Source organism: Chlorocebus sabaeus, chromosome 22 (assembly GCF_047675955.1).
Source record: "Chlorocebus sabaeus isolate Y175 chromosome 22, mChlSab1.0.hap1, whole genome shotgun sequence".
Lineage (NCBI taxonomy): Eukaryota > Metazoa > Chordata > Mammalia > Primates > Cercopithecidae > Chlorocebus > Chlorocebus sabaeus.
The window spans coordinates 49,700,238-49,720,304 of record NC_132925.1 but is presented as its reverse complement, the minus strand read 5'-3'; the positions used below and the strand labels follow the sequence as shown (position 1 = coordinate 49,720,304).

Here is a 20,067-nt window from a genome sequence, read left to right as displayed (position 1 = left end):
GTCTGACTTCTGAGCCCACCCTCTCCACCTCCGAGGCCAGAGAATACAGTAAAGTACCCAGAGTACAGTGCAAAGTGCTGGTGAAGAGGGTAGGTTCGGAAGACTTTGCTGTGTACTCTCTCTGGGCTCAGAGATAATTTGCACTGTACTCTCTCTGAGGCCAGAGAGATTACGTTAGTCATCTTTGATCCCCTCATGTGTTAGCTCCATGAAGTAGTTGCTGAGCCATATTTGGTGAGTGAGTGTGAGGGGATGGGTGAGTAGAAGGATGGATGGCTGAGTGAGTAGATGGAAGGATGGCTGGAAGGGTGAGTGGATGGTCAGATGTCCAATGTCCTGAAGTGGATAGGTGGGTGGGTGGGTGGGTGGATGGATGGATGGATGGATGGATGGATGGATGGATGGCTGGCTGGCTGGCTGGCTAGATAGATTAATAGATAGACGGGTGAATGAGTGGATGGGTAGGTAGTTGGGTTAGAGAGCTTTCTCATATGTAATATATTGGTATGCTCAAGGAATCCACCTGAAGATAACAACTCACCCAGTTATGATTATAATGGGCATTTTGACTAGAGAGGCTATAGACACTGTACCCTCAGTACCTATAGTAGAGTCTAGAACAGACGGCTCTTAATAGGAATTTTTATGAATGAATGAAAAACCAGGTGGGCACCAGATAGCTGAAAATGTAGAGCCTTGCAGGCTTCCTTTGACCATACTGAGCAAAGTGCTCATCTCAGAGGTTTCTTTTTTTTTTGAGACAGAGTCTTACTCTGTCATCCAGGCTGGAGCACAGTGGCGCAATCTCGGCTCACTGCAAGCTCCTCCTCCCAGGTTCACGCCATTCTCCTGCCTCAGCCTCCCGAGTAGCTGGGACTACAGAAGCCCGCCACCACGCCAGGCTAATTTTTTTTTTTTTTTTTTTGTATTTTTAGTAGATACGGTGTTTCACCATGTTAGCCAGGATGGTGTCGATTTCCTGACCTCGTAATCTGCCTGCCTTGTCCTCCCAAAGTGCTGGGATTACAGGAATGAGCCACTGCACCCGGCCTCATCTCAGAGGTTTCTGTTGGCAGACTGGGGAGATAGATATGATATGTAAGTGTTCCCAGTCTTTTTCCCCAAGGGAAGACATGGTTACTTTCCCAGGACACAGGTTTCTGCCAGGGTCTGTCAGAGCATTTGGGAAGAAGTTAACATCTATCAGAGATGTTTCCTTGCCCTGTATATGATCAACTTGGTAGCAATACCAGGGTTAGTAGGAGCAGCGGTGTTGACAGTTTTGGTTTTAGTGTCAGAATGTTTTGATTTATTTTACTGCCAACTTCTGTTTAAGATAGGGTCTGTTGCTGCCATTTTTTCATTGACTCTGCAAAGGCATTGGATCATACTCGCTCTTTCATATTGTGAAAGCATATTTTAAAGACATTTGTAGACCTTTAAAAATGTATTACTATTATTTTGATTGACAAGTCATAACCCTATACCATTATGGGGTACAATGTGATGTTTTAGTATATGTATACAGTGTGGCATAATTAAATCAAGGTCATTAACGTATCCATCGCCTTATCATTTTTATGGTAAGACATTTGAAAGTTACCATTAGTTGGGCAGGCACAGTGGCTCATGCCTGCATCCTTCATCCTTACTGCTTATCCTGGATAGAGCACCACCTGCTCCTGCTGACTGAGGTGGCTGTTCCTCTCAGAGGGAGGGCAGGACTCCACTCCAAGTCTGCTGGAAAAAGGGATGCAGGCAGCTCTGGAGGGAGGGAAGTGAGGGCTCTGTGAGACCAGTTCATGCAGTCACTTTACTGAGCCTGATCTGAGCTCTGCTGAGCAGATTACATTTAGGCTGGGGACCGCTCCTCAGTGGAGGGAGCTGGTGGCCCTTGGTGGCATGGTGACTGGCAGCGGAGGTGAAGGTGACCCTGGGACAGGAGGGAGGCTTTGGCACACCTCAGCAAGTCTGGCAGGGGGTTATTTCTTTGTATACCTTGGTAGTAGGTATATGGCTTGTTGTAAAACACCTCATCATTTGAAAGAAAAGGACAAAAAGCAATGTTTTTGAAAAGGAAGAAGAAAGAAGTCTGACCAGAGGGTTGCCTGTAGACTAGTAGGTTGAGTCGTGGCTCAGCTTTGGTGAGGACTGGGTTTGCCTCTGTACACAAGTGCACAGCCACAGTCCCCACCTCCAACCCATTATGTCAGTGGAGGCCCAGGCAGAGACAGGTTACCTTGTCCCTGCTCTGTCTGACCCTATAGCCCCTTGTGGAGCAGGGGACCCTACTCTGGCCTTGGCAGAGCCCCAAGCTCCTTAGGCTGCAGGTACTCTGGGGTTAGGTACAGGCGGTTCTGCCTCCTTTAAAAGATATTTGAGGAGCTCCAGGATAGGCATCTAGCTCACTATTGCCTAAGGCTCTGTTTCTCCTCCCCTGATGTCGCCCACCCACCTCGCTTCCCCCTGCCTGGGCCAGGGCCTGGGGGAACCCTTGGTCCAGGCAGTCCAGGAAGTGGCTGCTCCCTTCTGTCCTGCCATCCATCTATCATTCCAGCATCTCATCCAGGCATTCCCAGAGGGCAGGAGTAAGTATTTGGTGAGGATTTAATAAGTCCAGATTTTGAGTAGGAAGAAAGGTTTGTGAGTTGTCTGGGGCCACATTGCCAATGGCAAGAGGGAGCCACTGAAGGTTTTTGAACAGAAGAGCATAGTCTCTTGTGGAATACTCAGTCTGCTGTGTAGAGAGAAGAGTTGAGAGCCCCTGCTGTGGGGATCACAGTTTGTGATTGTGCACGAGTTGTTCACATTTGAGGACAGGGACCATGTCTGCTTCACTCACCAGTGTTTTTCTCGATGCCTAGCCCATGCCTGCTTAATATGTACTGACTGCTATATTCATTATTTAGTGGCAATGCCTGTGGAGTAGTCACAGGCATAGAGATATGAGACTATCACACCTAGATGAGCTGTGATGCTCACAGTAGCTGCCAAGAAGGTGAGACAGGAATCCTTGTTGCTATGCAGCTGAGTGGGAACTGATGCCCTGAGCGATGTCTTGTCTGTGATCTAGCAGATGGCAAGGCCGGGCCTAGGGGCTGGAATACAGTCCTGGATTGTGTCCACCACATCATTGCATCCCTTACTCAGGCCCAGAGCACACTGCCACCTTAAGGACTAACGCTGCTGCCTGACCAGGCCAGTCCAGATCCCAGACCACTCAGACTCAACATCTCCTGCCCACATCGTGAGTTATTCGGGCCTCCCTTTGGCATGGGAGCCTGCCCCATGTCTGCAGGGAAGCAAGTCTGTCTTAACATGTGCAAAGACACTGGGCAGCAAGGGCCTGGTGTGTTCAGGGCTCCACATGGAAGCTAGTATGGCTGGGGTGGGGAAGTAGGAGGTTTGTGCCTGAGTCTTACTTCTCATTTTCTGTCCCTATGGCTCGAATGGGACCCCTGGTAGGTTCACTTTGCCTTTGCTAAACAAAAAGCTCTAACCCTTCTTTCTCCTGCTCTGACCCAGCGCCTACACAGAGCCCTACAAAGTCTGTCCCATCTCGTCGGCAGCCCCCAAAGAGGACCTCACGTCGGATGAAGAGCAGAGAAGCTCAGAGGAGGAGGACAGTGCTTCAAGAGACCCCAGCCTCACCCACAAGGTAGGGCACCCCACAGGTAGGCCGTGGGCATCAGAGACGTGAAGGTGGAGAGATGGTTGTAACAGATCTGCTCCTTCCCTTGGTGCGGAGGGAGCTGTTTGCAGATAGCTGGGCCCGGCTGGATGCAGAGGCTGAGACACTCAGCGTCAGGGCTCTAGGAAGCATCGCCTTCTGGGGGCCTGCCTCGGCGATGCAAGGGCAATCACCACTCCAGTGGATGCTCTTGCCGGTATCCACTGGAGTCTGATGAAGTTTGGGGCTTTCTGGAGCCTTTGTAGATGATGTGGAATAGAGCTGCCTGATTTGAATGAAGACCAGCCTAGCTTCTAATGACCTCGGACACCCTGGGTCTCAGTTTCCTCATCTGTGAAGTGAAAATCATGAGAGTGAGGTGTGTTAAAGGCTATAAGGGAATTTTGTGAACTGAAAGCGGTTTTAGATGAAAGCTGGTTTCCCTGGCCCTGCAGCAGTGCTGTGAGGGGACGCAGTTGCTGGAGGGAGGTTGCTGTCTAGAGGCTGATGGTGAGTTGGGGGCCACGTCACAGTGAAGACCCAGACCTCATTGCTGGGCACGGGTGCATCAGTGCTGATGGGGGTAATATATGCTGTCTATTGGACACTCATGGTGAGCTGGCCTTCACCCACTCACTGACAAAGTCCCAACCCTTCCATACACCCCTTCTCAGAGTCATGAAGTCCTTCCCACAATGTACATTTGCAGAAGTGGGTAGAGGTGAAGAACCGGCCTAGGGCGTGTGGCTGGTCGGTGGCATCCCAGGAAAGATCACTGGGTGATATGGGGCTCAAGCATTTGTTCTGCAGGGAACATGATCACTGCAGGAAATGGGCTAGGAAGAGTGAAATGCCCCCACCCACCCCACCCGTCTTCCAGGCCATGCCTGCGTGTTGAGAGGTGACTGGAGAGGCAGAGAGTGAAGTGCCCCCTTTCCCCACTTCCCAACAGACCTCTGCACCTTTTTCTGCACCTGCCTGCCATACCCCATCATCCTCCCCTTTCAAGCCTAGGTTAGTTTTGCCACATTGATGAAAGGCCATTGCAAGTGGATGCACTCAGTAAAGGTGCCTGACACTTACAAGCACTGGCCAAATGAGGGTGTCTCGTTTTCTTTCCACAAAGGTGATTTCTTTTAAAAATCCACTGATCTCTCTGGACTGTGTTTTCATAAGGTTACCTACCAAGTGCTACAGGAGCCCTGAAGAGAGTTAGTCCCCTCTTCTCTCCTGCCTCTTCCACCACAGTCTCTTCTCCCTCCAGTGGCTCCTTCACACCCTGCCCGTCCCCTCTCACTCGTCTCCCTGATGCCTCATCCTTTCTAGGTACTGAGCCATGTGTCTGTCTCTTTCCTGAGGTTGTCCATGCTTGTCATCTCTTTGACTTCTACAGCAACTTCAAAGTTGGCACCATTATCCCTGTTTTACAGTTGAGGACACAGAGGTTCCGAGAGGTTAAGTAACTTGCCTAAGGCCACACAGCTAGTGAATGAAGGGGTCAGGTCTCAAGCACAGCTCTGGCTGGCTCCAAGTCCAGTGTTGTCTATCACTGCAGGCCTTCTCTGACCTCTCCACTCCTCGTCCTCTCCCAAGAAGGAATATTGTCTCCTTGTGGAGAAGGGAGGAGAGCCTTGAGTTAATGGTGCCCATTTAAAGATGATTTTGGCTTTTCTGGGCATCCCTGAGGTCATGGAATCTGGGAGCAGAGATAGTTGCCATCCGAGATTTAGTCCCCACCCTGAAACCAGGAATCTGGTACTGGCCACGAGAATGTTGGAGGGCTGATGGAGCAGTGGAGCCCACCGTGTGCAACTCTCTGTACCTCAGAGTACCCCCTGCTTGTGATGTACCCCACCACAGTCACTGAGTTCTCTGTTAAACCCTCCTCTGGGACCCCCCACATCTCTTCTTCTGGCTGTGTCACTGCAGGCCAGTCATTCCCCATCTCTGAAAGAGAGCACTAATAGTAACTGCAGGGCTGTGGGAGGGTTGAATGGGAGCACAAATGTGAGAGTGTTGGCCATGCAATAGGGGTGTAATAATTATCTATTGTTTCTGAATCCTAGAGACAGAGGTTGAGTATGGGAGGAGAGGGCCTGTCCTGCTCAGGACCATTCTGAAGGTGTGAATTCGTGCAATTCTGGGGCCCTGGACTTTGGCTTTTACCCAGGATCTGGTCTCCTGGACACTGCTTGGACACTGCCAGGAATAAGGAGCTGGCAAGTGGTAGAGCAGCCTAGGGACTAAGAAGTTCAGACTCAGCTTTGACCCTTGCTGGCTGAGTAACTTGGGCAACTTCCTCACCACTCTGCTCCTAGGTTTCCCCATCTGTAAGGTTGGGAGAGTAGTAATAGTACCTGCTTCAGAATAGTTATGAAGGTAAATAAGTCTAAGGAGACCTAGAACAATGCCTGCCACTCAGTAAAAGAGCATACAAAGGTCAGAGCTTTTGATTGAGACTGGGAGCCTGAACAGGGAAGCAACCTGCCCAAGTTCAACCGGGACTCAGCAGTGACACGCTGGGGTCATGAGGCTGAGGCAGCCCTGCCTTGGACAGGGGTCCTTCATGTGTCCTGCGGGGGCCAGAGCTAGGCAGAGCCTGTGGCCAGCCAGAGCAGGGTCAGGGTCAGAGGCAGGAGCATCCAGTCATCCCAAGAGCAGGGAGGGGGTGTGTGAGTCTAGGCTCATCTTTCCAGCAGGTCAGTTCACTCTCCGGAGTCCAGACTTCTCATCTGCCATAGGATTGGACATCCCTGCCCTCCTCTTATGAGGCTTGCATTATATATACCAGAGTTGAAGTTAAAACCTACACTTTCATTGCACAAGGTGTGGTTTACCATGGAACATGTAAATCCCTGCAGTTCCCTTGAACTCTCATTCCTAGTCCCTATTCCCTTAAACACACAGTGTATTGTTTTGTGGATTTGTAATTTTTACATATATGATATCAAACTATAAGTAACCTGGAGTAACTTAGTTGGGTTCCTTCAGTAATACCCCAGAGATATTCCCACATTGATACATAGAGTTCTGAGTTAAATGTTTTTATGGCTACATAGTATTCCATTTTCCAGATATGCTATGGTTTATTTAGCCATCTCCTCGCTACAGTATGCTTAGTGTTTCTAGTTCCATCAGCACTGCAGTGAACTTGTTCACACACCTCCTTATGCACATAAAAGATTTTCTGGAGGGTAGATTCCAGAAGGCAATCAATGGACCAGAGAGCAGGCACATTTTAAATCTCCATATCCGCTGCCATGTAGCCCCCAAAAGGCTGTGACAGCAGACTCCCTGGCCGCCCTTGGTGCCCAGAGCTCCCCAACCATGGAACTACGGTGGAGATGGGAAGGGAGGTTTCCCGAGTGAGTGACCTTCTCCACCTCTTTTCTGCAGGAGGATTTTTGGTAGGGTGGGGGTGGGGAGAAGGGTCGTGTCTCCATCCTCATTTGTCCTCCACTGTGGCTGAGAATTCAGTTTCTCTAAAAGGCAAAGACCTCTCATCTCCATGCCCTAGTCACATTGTGTGGGACACGGGAGCAAGATTTTCTGTCTCCACCACCTCAGAAGAGCAGACCAGGGAAGGTGTGAGTGAGGAGTGGTCACCCTGTGGGCCCAAGGAGGTGTGTTTGGGGGTGCAGTGGTGAGCCCTACCCTTCCTGGATGTTTTGGAGTGCCAAGTCATGATGGGAGAGGTTTTGGGAGCAGGATAGGAGGCTGAGCTCCCCTGGTCCATCCACATGTCTGACCTCTCCTCGCTTCCACTCAGACACACAAAGGCTGTAGGTGAAAGGAAAGAGGGAGGGAGAGAAGGAAACCAAGAAAGACTTAAAAATAGCTCTCCTGATGAAAGGAGACATTCAAAGACTCGCTGGCGTGTTGGCCCTCCCTGACAATGAGCCTAGTGGGGCCTTTTCAGGCTAAACAGCAGCTCTGCAAGACCAGCCCAGCAGCCAGCAGCCCCTCCCAGGGACCGCCTCCCTCACCTGAGTCTCATGGCCACATTTGTTTCCCAGTTTGGCCTGTCTCTGGAACAGACCCTTCCTGTCGTCACACCCTCTGTGGCAGGTCTGCTCCTGCCCAGCCAGGCCCACATGCCCAGAGCTCTGCTCTTGCTGGGCCGGCGGACCAGTGTCCCTGGTCCTTGACCCTATAGCCTTGCCTTGACCATCTGCCTCCAATTAAAGGGTCCACCTGAGCCCTGGTTGTTGCCATTGGACCAGTCCCCAGCTGGGGTTAAACACCACCATGCACTTTCTCTGTGCTGTGGACTTCTAGACCTAGATGCACAGCTGCACGCTGGCTCCACTGCAAATGCTTGCTTCTCCTGGGCCCCGGGGAAGGGCCTCTGAACCATAGCCTGTGCTTCCCACTCCCAGAAAACAATACTCATCTAGTGAACATGAACTTTCTCCACTGTCTGCCTCTCTTCTGTCTGTATCTTCACTTGGTTACTCCCAGTCCCTCCTCTTCTTCCACAGAAACTTATTTATTCAGTAAGTATGTACTGAGCATCTACTCTGTGCCTGGCTCATTGTCAGGAAAGACCAACATGCAAGCACCCTTTCAAGGGCTGAAGATACAGCAGTGACAAGTCAGACCAGTCCCTGCCTGCCCTGTTGGAGTTTCACATTCTAGGGAAAGGGATGGAAGGTAAACCAGAAAACTCCTAAGATGGGATTAGGTGGTAACAACTGCTATAAAAAACAAACTTGCGGCCAGGCATGGTGGCTCACGCCTGTAATCCCAGCACTTTGGGAGGCCGAGGTGGGCATATCACGAAGTCAGGAGATCGAGACCATCCTGGCTCACATGGTCAAACCCCGTCTCTACTAAAAATACAAAAAATTAGTTGGGCGTGGTGGCACCTGTCTCTAGTCCCAGCTACTTTGGAGGCTAAGGCAGGAGAATTGCTTGAACCCAGGAGGCAGAGGTTGCAATGAGCCAAGATGGTGCCACTGCACTCCAACCTGGGCAGTAGAGCAAGACTCTGTCTTAAGACAACAACAACAACAAAACAAACAAAAAACAACAACAAAAAACTGGCTATGGTCATGGGGAACAGAGCTCCTGGGATTGGGGGTGGGGGCATCTTAGACACAGCATGCCTTAATTTTTCCATTTTTAAAAAATTGTGGGAAAATACACATAACATAAAATCCTCCATTGTAACCATTTTTAATTATGCAGTGCAGTGGCATGAAGCACATTACATTGCCATGCAGCCATCACCACCATTCCTTTCCAGAGCTTTTTCCTCTTCCCAGACTGAAACTCTGCCCCCTTTAGACACTGACTCCCCGTACCTCCTCCCCTATCCCCTGGCAGCCACCATTCCACTTTCCATCTCTATGAGTTCAGTTACTCTAGGGACTTCACACGTGTGGAATCCTACAGTATTCGTTCTTTTGTGAGTGGCTTATTCAATTAGCATAATGTCCTCAAGGTTCATCCTCTCTGTAGTAGGGGTTGGAATTCCTTCCCCTTTAACTCTGAGTTTGATTCCATCGTATGGGTGGACCACATTTTGTTTGCACATTCATTCGTTGACAGATGTGTGGGTTGCTTTCACCTCTTGGCTGTTATGAATGGTACTGCTGTGAATGTGGGTGCACAGATCTCTCCAAGACCCTGCTTTCAGTTCTGGTAAGTATATGCCCCGAAGTGGGATTGCTGGATCATATGGCGATTCTGTGTTTAGCTTTTTGAGGAACCGCCATATAGTTTTCCACAGCAGCCGCACCCTCTTACGTTCCTGCCAATAGTGCAGAAGGGTTCCAGTTCCCAGGGAGGGGTTCTTGGATGAAGAGGACACATCTGTGCGGGAGCGGAATGGCGTGAGGGAGCCTGCACTGTGAAGCCCTAGGGCAGAGCCTTCCAGGCAAAGGAGAGCAGTGCAGGGGCAGGAGGGCGGGGATGAGTCTGTGAGCCAGAGCCTAGGAGGTCATTGTGGCTGGAGCGAGGTGAGGTTGGGTAAAGAAGGGGGAGCGGGGGCTGGAGAGATTCGTCGGGTCTTCCCTCAGGCCATGGCCATATTGAAGCCTCCCCAACTACTCCACCTCCCTTACTGCTGTCACTGGTGCTGCGCAACACTCCTGACATCCAGGAGCCAGACCCCCTTCCGCCGTCCACTTCAGACCCCTCTTACACAAGCCCTGAACCTCAGCCCTGGTGGCCTCACCTCCTTGGGAACATCCTCTTCCCTGGGCTTCCCTGACAGTCCTCTCCTGGTTCTCCTTAGTTTCTGACTGTGTCGACTCCACTGTCTTAGGCATTTCCCAAGGCTCCACCGCCCCCAGCCCGCCTCCCTCATTCTGTGCCCTCTTCGCCAGCAGCCCGTTCCAGCCATGGCCAGCCCTACGCAGGTGGCATCCCAGAGTACACCATCTGGCCTGACCCCAGACTGGAGCTTCTTGGTGCCCTTTAGGGACCTTCTTGGAAGCCCCACAGATGCCTCAAACTCAACACATCCCATACCGAGCTCATCCTTTTCCCATCCCTGGCCTGCCTGCTTCCTGTGTTTGCTATTTGGATGTTAGCACGAGATGTGGAAGATCTGAATTCCTGACATGTCATCTTCTTATTGCCATATCTTAATCACAGATCAAAGAAAATTCAGTGGACACCTAGTTCTTCGACCAGACATCATGCAAGATATAAAACGAGTTCTATCTGCTCCTTAAACCCACCTCGGACCCTTTGCCCTTGGAGTTTCTTTTTTTTTTTTTTTCTTTTTATTATACTTTAAGTTCTAGGGTACATGTGCACAACGTGCAGGTTTGTTACATATGTATACTTGTGCCATGTTGGTGTGCTGCACCCATCAACTCGTCAGCACCCGTCAACTCGTCATTTACATCAGATATAACTCCCAGTGCCATCCCTCCCCCGCCCCCCCTCCCCATAATAGGCCCCAGTGTGTAATGTTCTGCTTCCAGAGTCCAAGTGATCTCATTGTTCAATTCCCACCTATGAGTGAGAACATGCGGTGTTTGGTTTTCTGTTCTTGCGATAGTTTGCTGAGAATGATGGTTTCCAGCTGCATCCATATCCCTACAAAGGACATGAACTCATCCTTTTTTATGGCTGCATAGTATTCCATGGTGTATATGTGCCACATTTTCTTAATCTAGTCTGTCACTGATGGACATTTGGGTTGATTCCAAGTCTTTGCTATTGTGAATAGTGCTGCAATAAACATACATGTGCATGTGTCTTTATAGCAGCATGATTTATAATCCTTTGGGTATATCCCCAGTAATGGGATGGCTGGGTCATATGGTATTTCTAGTTCTAGATCCTTAAGGAATCGCCATACTGTTTTCCACAATGGTTGAACCAGTTTACAATCCCACCAACAGTGCAAAAGTGTTCCTGTTTCTCCACATCCTCTCCAGCACCTGTTGTTTCCTGACTTTTTAATGATTGCCATTCTAACTGGTGTGAGATGGTATCTCATTGTGGTTTTGGTTTGCATTTCTCTGATGGCCAGCGATGACGAGCATTTTTTCATGTGCCTGTTGGCTGTATGCATGTCTTCTTTTGAGAAATGTCTATTCATATCCTTTGCCCACTTTTTGATGGGGTTGTTTGTTTTTTTCTCGTAAATTTGTTTGAGTTCTTTGTAGGTTCTGGATATTTGCCGTTTGTCAGATGAGTAGATTGCAAAAATTTTCTCCCATTCTGTAGGCTGCCTGTTCACTCTGATGGTAATTTCTTTTGCTGTGCAGAAGCTCTTTAGTTTAATTAGATCCCATTTGTCAATTATGGCTTTTGTTGCCATTGCTTTTGGTGTTTTAGACATGAAGTCCTTGCCCATGCATATGTCCTGAATGGTATTACCTAGGTTTTCTTCTAGGGTTTTTATGGTTTTAGGTCAAACATTTAAGTCTCTAATCCATCTTAAATTAATTTTCATATAAGGAGTAAGGAAAGGATCCAGTTTCAGCTTTCTACTTATGGCTAGCCAATTTTCCCAGCACCATTTATTAAATAGAGAATTCTTTCCCCATTTCTTGTTTTTGTCAGGTTTGTCAAAGATCAGATGGCTGTAGATGTGTGGTATTATTTCTGAGGGCTCTGTTCTGTTCCATTGGTCTATATCTCTGTTTTGGTACCAGTACCATGCTGTTTTGGTTACTGTCGCCTTGTAGTACAGTTTGAAGTCAGGTATCGTGATGCCTCCAGCTTTGTTCTTTTGGCTTAGGATTGTCTTGGCGATGCGGGGTCTTTTTTGGTTCCATATGAACTTTAAAGCAGTTTTTTCCAATTCTATGAAGAAAGTCATCGGTAGCTTAATGGGGATGGCATTGAATCTATAGATTACCTTGGGAAGTATGGTCATTTTCACGATATTGATTCTTCCTATCCATGAGCATGGTATGTTCTTCCATTTGTTTGTGTCCTCTTTTATTTCACTGAGCAGTGGTTTGTAGTTCTCCTTGAAGAGGTCCTTTACATCCCTTGGAAGTTGGATTCCTAGCCCTTGGAGTTTCCTCCACCAGAAATGTGCTCCCTGCCCTGTGGCTGGCTACAGGTCTCAATTGGAATGTCACCTCCTCAGAGAGGGCTCCTAGATCTTCTTCCATGCTCTGTCACAGCATTCCTGGCTATTTCCTTATGCTGTAGTCTTGTTCTTTATTTCTCTGTTTTCTTGCACATTGTTTGCCTTTCCCTGGCAGTCGTTCCAGGAGGGCAGATGCTGTGTTTATCCTGTTCATGGGTGTGTCCTTGCTGCCTAGTACATTAAGATGTAGTCAATGAATATCTTCAAATAAGTTAAGAAGCAAATGAATACATTAAAACCAGTTTCTGCATTTACAGAAGAAAAACAAACTCAAATGCCTGACAGTTTAATAAAATGAAAACACTTGTTTGGCCCTGTGTAACTTACTCTGCACAGTGAGTGGCAGAGCTGGGAGTCCAACCTGCATCTTTAATATTCCTGTTGCTTCACCCTGGCTCCCCCGTAGCCATGCAGAGAGCACTACATTTCAGTACAGTAACACAAGAGACATTGTAAGGCAGGTGGCAGAGGAGGGAGAGGGAGGTAGACACAACTCAGAGGGGGTGGGAGAGAAGAGGGCTCCAAGGTTCTGGAAGGCATCCTGGGTACATGTATGCCTCACATGCCTTGCTGAGGGCCTTGGGGTGATTGAAGGCAGCCAGGGCCAAAGGGCTGGGCAGGTTAGGATCCCCTGGCCCTGGGAGAGCTTGTTCTGTGGCTGAGTTTCCTCTCTGTTAAGTCTCAGACATGCCCTTTGCCCTAGTGTTTGGGATGTGGGCCACAGGTGATACTCAGTCTTGCTTTCTCCTTCCTGACTTGGTGGTGGTCACTGTCTCTCTCTCAATGGCCTATGACCAAAGTGCCATTTGTGGAGCAACAGCACCCTAGCACCTCGGGGATCATTAGAAACACAGCATCCCAGGTCCCACCCCAGACTTGCCGAACCCAGATCTGCCTGTTGACAAGATCCTCAGTGACTCGTGTGTGCTCACTGAAGTCTGAACTCTGGTCTATGTGCAACAATCACCCAGTCTATGTGGAGCACTCGTGGTGCCCTTGGCTCTGGGAGATGCCACAGAAGAAGCTAATGGGGTCCCAGCTTTGGGGAACTTACAGTTGAGTTGGAGAATGAAAAAGCAATTCACGTGATGATCTTTAAACTTTATATTCATATTTTATGTACTTCTCTGAATGTTGTATGTCACACTTTTAAAAAATAAACCAAGGTTGCACATGAGATGGAAAGATTATGGAATTTAACTGAAAAATGACAAGATCTATAAATCTGGAGAAGAGACTATTTCTTATAAAGGTTTACAGCCTGAAAGGTGGCTGTTCTCTTGGGCTGGGAAGTGAGCCTCTGGCTAAAGCCTTTAGCAGCTTCTCAAAGCAGATACTCAAAACACCTGCTTTGAGGGAGGGAGGGATAAGACAGGAATTTATGCTGCAGGGGTTGGACAAGTTTACATATTCATCAAGTTATAGGAGGAGCTGTGGATATTCATAAAAGAATGAAGTGTGTACGTGTGATAAGCAAGCATGCTTGTTGCATGTGTCCCATGTTCACCTTGGGGTGGAGATTTAACGTTTGAATGTATTACAGTTAGGCCTTATGTGTCAAAAGACAAAGCAGGGGCAGCATGAAGGCACTCAGTGCACAGCTTTCTCAAACCAGCCAGAACCAGTCCATGGTCGGTGGTCTCTTATTGGAAGAAAGTCACAGAAGTCAGTCTCTTGTCCAATCAGAGCTGTAGCTTGGCTGGCAGAACAGGGGGCTTAGTTAGTCAGTGTCTGATGGTGGAAGAGCTGCAATTGTTTCATCATTGCCTATCTTGAGGCCAGTGCTTGTTTAGCTGCTGGTGAAAAAGAAAAACCTTATGGCAATGAGAACAGAGTTAAGTGTGGGGTGTGTGGCTTAACCCTTGCCTGGCACAACCCTAGGTCTTGTTATAATTTGGTATCTTATTGCCACAGAGTCCATTCTGTCAGTCTTGTGATCTCTATTTTAACATTAGTGCTAGTCAGATGTTGTGTCTAAACTGAAAGAGGGAAGGAGTATAATGATGTGTGTCTAATCTCCCATCGTGTCATGACTGGGAACTCAGTCTTTTAGGTTTTTCTGGGGTTCCCTTGGTCAAGAAGGGGCTTGTTCAGTCAGTGGAGGAGTTTAGGATTTTATTTTTAGGTCTCAGGGGCAACCCCATACCCAACTGTGTGAACTAAACCATGAGCAGTGGAAGGGTTCTCTGTTGTAAGAGAGCAGTCAGGAAGGCTTCCACGAAGTGATGAGGCCTGAGTGTTCCTTGGAAGAGAGCAGGATGTAGTTAAATAGAAAGAAGGAGGAAAGTTTATAGGAGGCAAGAACAGATGGGACGAAGGCATAGAATCCAGCCATTAGCTGGCTGTTTGAGGTCATGGCTGGACCTTTCTGGAATTAAGTGAGATGGGGGGGGCTGTGTCTTGTTTGAGCCAGCACTGGCCCTTTCCTGCCATCAGACATGGGGAGCTGCTAATCACAATCACAGCCGCTCTCTTAGGATTCCAAAAGGTGAGAGAGCTGAAAGAAGCATTTAGAGACCACTGTTTCTTTTCACTGTGGCAAGAATGTTTAATGTAAGAGCTACACTTTTTGTTGTTGTTGTTGAGGCAGCTCTGTCACCCAGGCTGGAGTGCAGTGGCACGATCTCAGCTCACTGCAATCTCCGCCTCCCGGGTTCAAGAGATTCTCCTGCCTCAGCCTCCCAAGTAGCTGGGACTACAGGCGCACGCCACCATGCCCGGCTAATTTTTATATTTTTAGTAGAGATGGGGGTTTCACCATATTTGTTAGGCTGGTCTTGAACTCCTGACCTCAGGTGATCCACCTGCTTTGGCCTCCCAAAGTGCTGGAATTACAGGTGTGAGCCACCGCGCCCGGCCAGATCTACACTCTTAATGCCTGTCCTTGGGTGAGTGAATAAGGAAAATGTGGTCTGTATATACAATGGAATATTATTCAGCCATAAAAAGGAAGGGAATTCTGCCATTTGCAACAATGTGAATGAACTTGGAGGGCTTGATGCTAAATGAAAGAAGCCAGTCACAGATGGACAAATACTGCATGATTCCACTTACATGAGGTATCTAAAATATAGGTCCAGGCATGGTGGCTCATTGCTGTGTTCCCAGCGCTTTGGGAGGCCAAGGCAGGAGGTTCGCTTGAGGCCAGGAGTTGGAGACTAGCCTGGGCAACACAGTGAGACCTCATCTCTACAAAAAATAAAAAAATTAGCTGGGTGTGATGGCGTGCATGCCTGTGGTCCCAGCTACTCAGGAGGCTGAGGCTGAAGGATCACTTGAGCCCAGGTGCCACTGCACTCCAGCCTGGGTGACGGAATGAGATCCCTAAATCTCTAAAAAATAAAATAGCCTTATTCACAGAAGCAAGGAGTAGATTAGTGGTTGCTGGGGGTGGAGGGAGGGAGAGGTGGCGAGCTACTGTTCAACGAAGTTTCAGTGATATAGGAGCTCACTGGAAGGAAAACTGAAGCTTGTCACCCGTTCCTTGCTCAGGGCTATTCAGCAGGTTGGAGGCCAAGTCAGGAGTAGAAGTCAGGCCTCCTGATCCCTCATTCAGGGTGTTCCAAGATAGCATGCTGCTTCTGCAAATTTGTTACAGACTATAGCCAGAACCAAAGATCTCTCCAAAATTAAAGGTCTTTTAAGTAGCTGGGCCAAACCCACACTCACACCAGCCTGACTTCAGGAACTGGACTAGTCAGCATGATCTGGAAACTGACCAGCTGGTCCTGGGGAAGCCAGGGGGCTGCTGTTCGGTCCGTCCTTCTCCCCTCGCTTGTCCTGGCAAGCGCTCACTGTCCTCTGCCTCCTCTTCCTACTGTGCTGCCACCAGGAACACAGGTGACAGCTGGGATAAAGAGTGAGCCACCTCTCCCTGAGTCCTTGCCTCTGAGTTTTCCAGCAGTCGTTGAAGGCTGTGCTGGAAACCCCGACCTATGTTCCCTGCCTGCCCCGGTGATCCCCAGGGGACTTGGAGTCTGTATTCTCCTGGAGCCTAATGCCCCATGTATCTGGGTTTCTGACCACTCTCCCATCTCCAGATGTGACTTCAGAATACTCCAGCAGACCCCTTCCTGGGACCCTCAACACGTGGAAGACTCACAAGGAAAATTTCCCCAGGGCTTGAAACAGCCATAGAAGATGGCCCCTTCCTTGTGTGCGGATGTGGGTTATTTTAGGGGGGCTGTGTGGCAGAGGAGGCTGGTGCGTACAGGGCATCGGGGGCACCTCAGGTGTAGCCTGTGACCTACAGATGTTTATTGAGGCTTTGTGGGGATTCTGGGCATGGGAAAACTGTGTAAGCCAAACACACCCAGAGGTAGGAAAAAATAGAGTAGGCTTAAGGGATCACCTGGAGCTCCATGAGGCGTGGAGGAGTGGTGGAGGGGACTGGGAACAGCCCTGGGCTGAGCCACAGGGGCCCCTTTCTGTAAGTGCTGGGAGCTTCTGCAGCCACTCAAGGATGCAGGTGATGGAAGAAGGAGGCTGTGGGAATGGCTAGGAGGCTGGAGCTCAGAGTGAGTGAGAGAGAGGTCAGTCAAGGGTGCAGGGAGGGTCGGAGCTTGGTTCCAAGATGAAAGGTGGGAAGCCTGGACTTCAGAGGCAGAACAGTGTGGAGTGTGGGTGAGGCCCAGGCTGGAGGGAGTGGAGGGAGACACTGCTGAGGGACATCTGAGGAGGAGGTCTCAAAGAGGTGAGCACAGGGCATTCAGATTGGAGTGCTCAGTGACCGCAGGTGCGGGGGGACAGGTGTGAACTGATGGGGGCGTGTGCTGAGCCAGACACAGAGGCCTTGGGGGCATGGAGCTTGGCAAAGGACTGGCAGAGACCAGTGAAAGAAAGAGGTGGGTATTAACATCAGTCCACACCATCTTAAAGGTCGAGCAGGTGTGGACCCAGGAGGCCTGTACACAGAGAGGGGAGGCGACGAGACAGGCATCTTAAGGCTGTTCCTTCCTCTCCCACAGGTAGGACATTGTGGGGAAGGATTGTGTGAACCCTGGGCGTACTTGGGGACCATCCTGAGGGACAGGCCAAAAGGCCTGGGATTCCCTGGCCCCTGTAATAATACAGTTATGCTAATGCCTCATTCCCCTGTAGCTTTTTACTGATTATGAAGAGCTTTTCTATCCACAACCCTTTGCTGTCTTTGTGTGACAACCTCTGAAACAGTGGTTCTCAAAAGTTTTTGGTCTCAGACCCACCTCCTCTCTTAAAAATGATTGAGGGCCCCAAAGAGTTTTTATTTCTATGAATCACATCTCTTCAATGTTTACCACATTAGAAAGTAAATCAGAAAATTTTAAAACATCTTTTAATGCATTTTAAGATAACAAACCCATTACATGTTAATACAAGTAGCACTTTTATGCCAAAAAACAAAACAAACAAACAAAAAAAAACAACCCTAGTTTCTAAAACAATCAAGAAAAAACAGAGAGAAGAGTGGCATTTTTACATTTTTACAAATACTAATGTCTGGCTGAACAGAAGGTAGCTGGATTCACCTATCTACTTCCCCACCCAGTGGGTTGGAATTGTTTTGGTTGACTTAAATGAATAATATTCAGGCTCACACAGATATGTAGTTGGAAAAGGGAGGACCTTACAGAGGTTCTCAGAGGTTCTCAGACTGTATTTTGGGAACTGATGTCTTAGAGGGAGGCTGAGCACTCAGTTTTACAGTTGGAAAAACTAAAGCATGGAGACAGAGGACCAGGATTCCTGACTCTTTGTGTGACCCACTGTCTAACACTGAGGTTCCCTGGAGGAAGAACTATCCCTCCTGACCTGCCTGGGTCCCAGAATACCCAAGTGTTGAACCAGCTGGTTTGCTGGGGACCAGGGAGGAGGCCAGTGGCCCTGGGGACAGCTTCAGGCAGGGGCAGGTGGCCTAATGTTAGCACCCATAGCTTCACCTTGAGAAATGCCATAGCAATAGCATGGGCCTTGGCACCCCCAACCCCCACGCTCCTGGGAGGAGCCCTGTTCCCAGAAGCCTGTCCCTGGACGCTGCCGTCAGCCTCGGAGTTCATTTCCTGGTTAAACAAACATCTATATTAAATGGCCCAGTTGGGCAACGCCCAGAAGCAGTTTCTGCGTGCCTTGGGCACACAGCCTGCCAGGCCTCCCCGTTGGCCGCCTGGCGAAGACACATCCATCATCCCAGAGTCACTGAAGCAGGACTGCCCTGTGCATCCCACCCAGAATCTGCACGTCTGGCAGGAGGGGCTGGGTGGGACGTGCAGAGGGGCCTGTGTCTGGACCCTACCAAAAGCCTGTCCTCGACAGCTTGGAGATTGTAACAGTGGTAATGATGGCAACTCCAGAAGTTTGGGTATGGTGTGACGGCTGCCATCCATCATGTCATCTCATCCTGGCAGGGTAGGAACACTCACCTGTTTGCCAGATGAGGAAACGGAGGCATCCGAGAGGGGCTTGCCAACAGCCACACAGCCACCCATGGCCTTGTTTGGGGGAGGATCCAGGCATCTTGACTTCCAGCAGAGTTGTCTTTGTGCCATTGTGGCCACATTCTGAGGATCCGGAGTGAGGAAGGCCGAGTGCAGAGGGGCGAGCCCAGGTTGCTCTGGTGCGTGTCTGCTTGATGAAAAGCATAGCAGGATAAAGATGGGGCAGGGGTGCTTAACCAGGGGTGACGTTTTGCAGCACCCCAAGCCCTAGGACATTTGGCAGTGTCTAAAGACATTTTTGGTTGTCACAATGGGGGATGAGGGAGTGGAGGCTCCTATTGTTATCCAGTGGGTAGAAGCCAGGGATGCTGTTAGTTGTCTTGTAATACCTAAGAACAGCTTCTACAGCAAAAACTATTCTTCAAAATGTCAACAGTCCAAGATGGAGAAACCCCAGAGTGGAAAATGATTTGGGGTGTTCTTTAGGTCAGGCAGTCATGGGTTGAGGTTGTGACTTTTGAGCAGAGACCTTAAGAACCAGAAAGTACAAGTGAGAAGATCTGGGGAAGAGCATTGCAAGAAGAGGGAACAGCACATGCAGCGGCCCTGAGTCAGAAACGCGTCCTCAAGAAGCCAGTGTGTGAGACCGCGTTGGTTGTTCTCTACCAATAAAACACTGAGGCTCAGAGATAGGGACTCGCCAGCGGTCATACCGTGAAACAGTGCTGGAGCTGGGTTTGAAATGGATGTGATTGATTCCAGAGTCCATTTGCTTTCCACTATCTCTGCTGCTACTGTCAGAGGAGTGACCCAGCCTTCATTTTGCAATTAAGGCCTTTCCCCTACTTGACTCTAAATTTTTTTTCTTATTCTATCCCTGGTTACTTGGTTTTGTTTCTGGCACCACCTCAGTGACAAAAACAACAAGAATAATGATGGCCAATAATTTCATAGTGCTTGCTGTGTGCCCGGCACAGTTCCAAGTGTGAGAGATTCTCTATATAGATGCTCATCTGATCCTTATGACATGCATATGTGCTGGATACTATTCTCCTACTGTGGCCATTTCACAGGTAAGAAAATTGAGGCACAGAGAGCTCAATCAACAAATAAGAGTCAGAGGCAGGAAACTTCCTAGTTCCAAAGCTCATGCTTTTTTTTTTTTTTTTTTTTGAGATGGAGTCTCACTCAGTTTCCCAGGCTGGAGTGCAATGGCACAGTCTCAGCTCACTGCAACCTCTGCCTCCTGGGTTCAAGCGATTCTCCTGCCTCAGCCTCCCGAGTAGCTGGGATTACAGGCGCCTGCCACCATGCCCAGCTAATTTTTTTTGTATTTTTAGTAGAGACGGGGTTTCACTATGTTGGACAGGCTGGTCTCAAACTCCTGACTTCATGATCTACCCGCCTCAGCCTCCCAA

At 49.1% G+C, this 20,067-nt stretch overlaps 1 protein-coding gene across 1 annotated transcript in view; it reads left to right on the top strand.

Annotated features, from left to right (window-relative positions):
- Nucleotides 1-20,067, top strand: part of FGD5 (FYVE, RhoGEF and PH domain containing 5) — a 122,372-nt gene that overhangs the window by 47,020 nt on the left and 55,285 nt on the right. Inside the window, exon 3 of the mRNA XM_007985334.3 lies at nucleotides 3,526-3,658. Coding sequence (XP_007983525.3) covers nucleotides 3,526-3,658 — 133 coding nt within the window. The remainder of the gene's footprint in view (nucleotides 1-3,525; nucleotides 3,659-20,067) is intronic.